The sequence below is a fragment of the Zerene cesonia genome, chromosome 11 (genome assembly GCF_012273895.1).
Source record: "Zerene cesonia ecotype Mississippi chromosome 11, Zerene_cesonia_1.1, whole genome shotgun sequence".
NCBI classification, from domain to species: Eukaryota; Metazoa; Arthropoda; class Insecta; order Lepidoptera; family Pieridae; genus Zerene; species Zerene cesonia.
The window spans coordinates 4,988,348-4,990,265 of NC_052112.1; the positions used below are offsets into that span (position 1 = coordinate 4,988,348).

At 32.7% G+C, this 1,918-nt stretch overlaps 1 protein-coding gene across 3 annotated transcripts in view; it reads left to right on the forward strand.

Annotated features, from left to right (window-relative positions):
• Positions 1-1,918, forward strand: part of LOC119829948 (kynurenine formamidase) — a 22,691-nt gene that overhangs the window by 15,061 nt on the left and 5,712 nt on the right. For all 3 annotated transcript variants that reach the window (XM_038352692.1, XM_038352691.1, XM_038352690.1), the window contains one exon: positions 496-597. In XM_038352692.1, the coding sequence (XP_038208620.1) occupies positions 496-597 (102 nt within the window). The remainder of the gene's footprint in view (positions 1-495; positions 598-1,918) is intronic.

The following is a 1,918-nucleotide window of genomic DNA, read 5'->3' on the forward strand; positions in this document are numbered from 1 at the left end:
GTATTGTTATCCGATTTAGTCCTAGCTTTCGGCCCGTGTGGAAGAATATGAACAGTTGCCAACGAAATTGTGTATGTTTCTTTGCTCCGTTGCAACGGCGCACCGCAAAGCGATTTTGTGATATAAATATTGTGTCTGAATAGATAGATATTTAGGAGGCTAGAGAGTGACAAAGGCTTCTTTGTACCCCGAACCAAAATTTCATTTAGATTGGAAATTCATTTGGCTACGCGAGCGAAGTCGCGGTCGTCAAACTAGTAGAGAACAATTTATAAGTTAACAACATTAATTACACAATTTTAATACAAAGGGAATAAATAAGGCACAATTCTCTTATTTGTTTTGGAATATGAATCTAATTTATTTCACTCTTTGTTAATTTTTATTTATGACGCTCGTATTAAATCAAGGTGACTTCAAAGCGTGATTCCTCGCTCTCAATTACACGAATTATTTCGTTATTTACAATAAAAAACCGTTGTGTTTAATTTCCAGCGAGCGAGGCTGCCGTCAACAATATACCACATAAATTAGAAATCGAATACGGCTCTACTCCCGGACAAAAATTGGATATTTTGGGAACGGACCTTCCAGACGGTATGTTTCAGAGTTATGCTCTATTTATGGTACAGTATAAACCTGTGACAACGTTTATTCCGATGAAAGTAACTGTATTTTTGACCGCCTTTTGTTGGCTGGGTTAGCTCATACAACCGAGATGGCTTAGGTTCAGTGGAAACCGCAAAACTAATAATAATTGATCCTATTCACTTTTGTAAGAGCAGTTACACATTTAAAAATTTCCAGATATATATAGACGGAAGTTTAATGCTAACTTTGCTTAATACCTTTTTAAGCAATTAGTTGTCGCATGTTTATGCATTTCTAAATCTGCCAATCTAAGATATAAGCTAAACTATTTTGTAGTGAATAAAAACATGAAACAAGGGTAAGTACCTACGCATACATAAACCAAGCTCTACATAAATAGAGCTAACATTCTTAAAGTATTAAGTATACTCATACACGGGTCCACGCATACCTCCTGCTGCTTAAGGCTGTTTGTCCATCAAATAAGAGGAAACTGTGCAAAAAACGTTTAAGAAAATGTTCGTTGTTTCTTTATGATCATAATTCGGATCACTTATATCTAAATACATAAATGTAAGAATCATTTATTTACTAGGGACAGCGCAACACACACGAAACAAGCATATTGCAACAAAATTATCTATAATACTACTAAATAGACAAATTAAAAGACATAAATCAAATTAAAAATACAAATAAGATGATAAGATAAAGAAATAAAAATAAAACAAAAGTGACCCTGAGAACATGACAGTACAGCTTGTACTGCAGCGTCAAGTATATTGACAGCTTTTTTAATATGTTTTTCAGAATTAGCTGGAAATTTATTGCCAGTAACATAATAAATGTATTTTAAAATGAAACGAATCGAGGGTCCATTTTGTAGTTCCATTCTCACTTATCCAACAATTGCATTTTCATTTCAAATCTCTACAATAAAATGGTCAATATATTCAAATAGAATCGTAGCTAACTCCGCTTCGCTAGTTCAGTGGACATAAATTTGTGGAATATAATTCAATATGTATTTCAAAAGCTGAATTTATACAAAGGTAGATAACAGCGAGAATGCGGAGCAAGGACGAGATGAAATGCACTAAGATACAGGGTGGAGTTAACGAAATCGCTTCAATTAGAAAAATAAAACGCAATACGCATTTGTGCATTCAAAATAGGTCCTTTACTTGCATTTAAAGTCACTTAAAGCATTTTTTAGTTTTATAATAATACTTTAATTGATAATTTAGATAATGAGAGGTTTCATAGTTGAAGTTGGATTATGCTTTCTTGTCTTTTCAAATTCAATTTTTTTTTTTTTTTTTTTTTT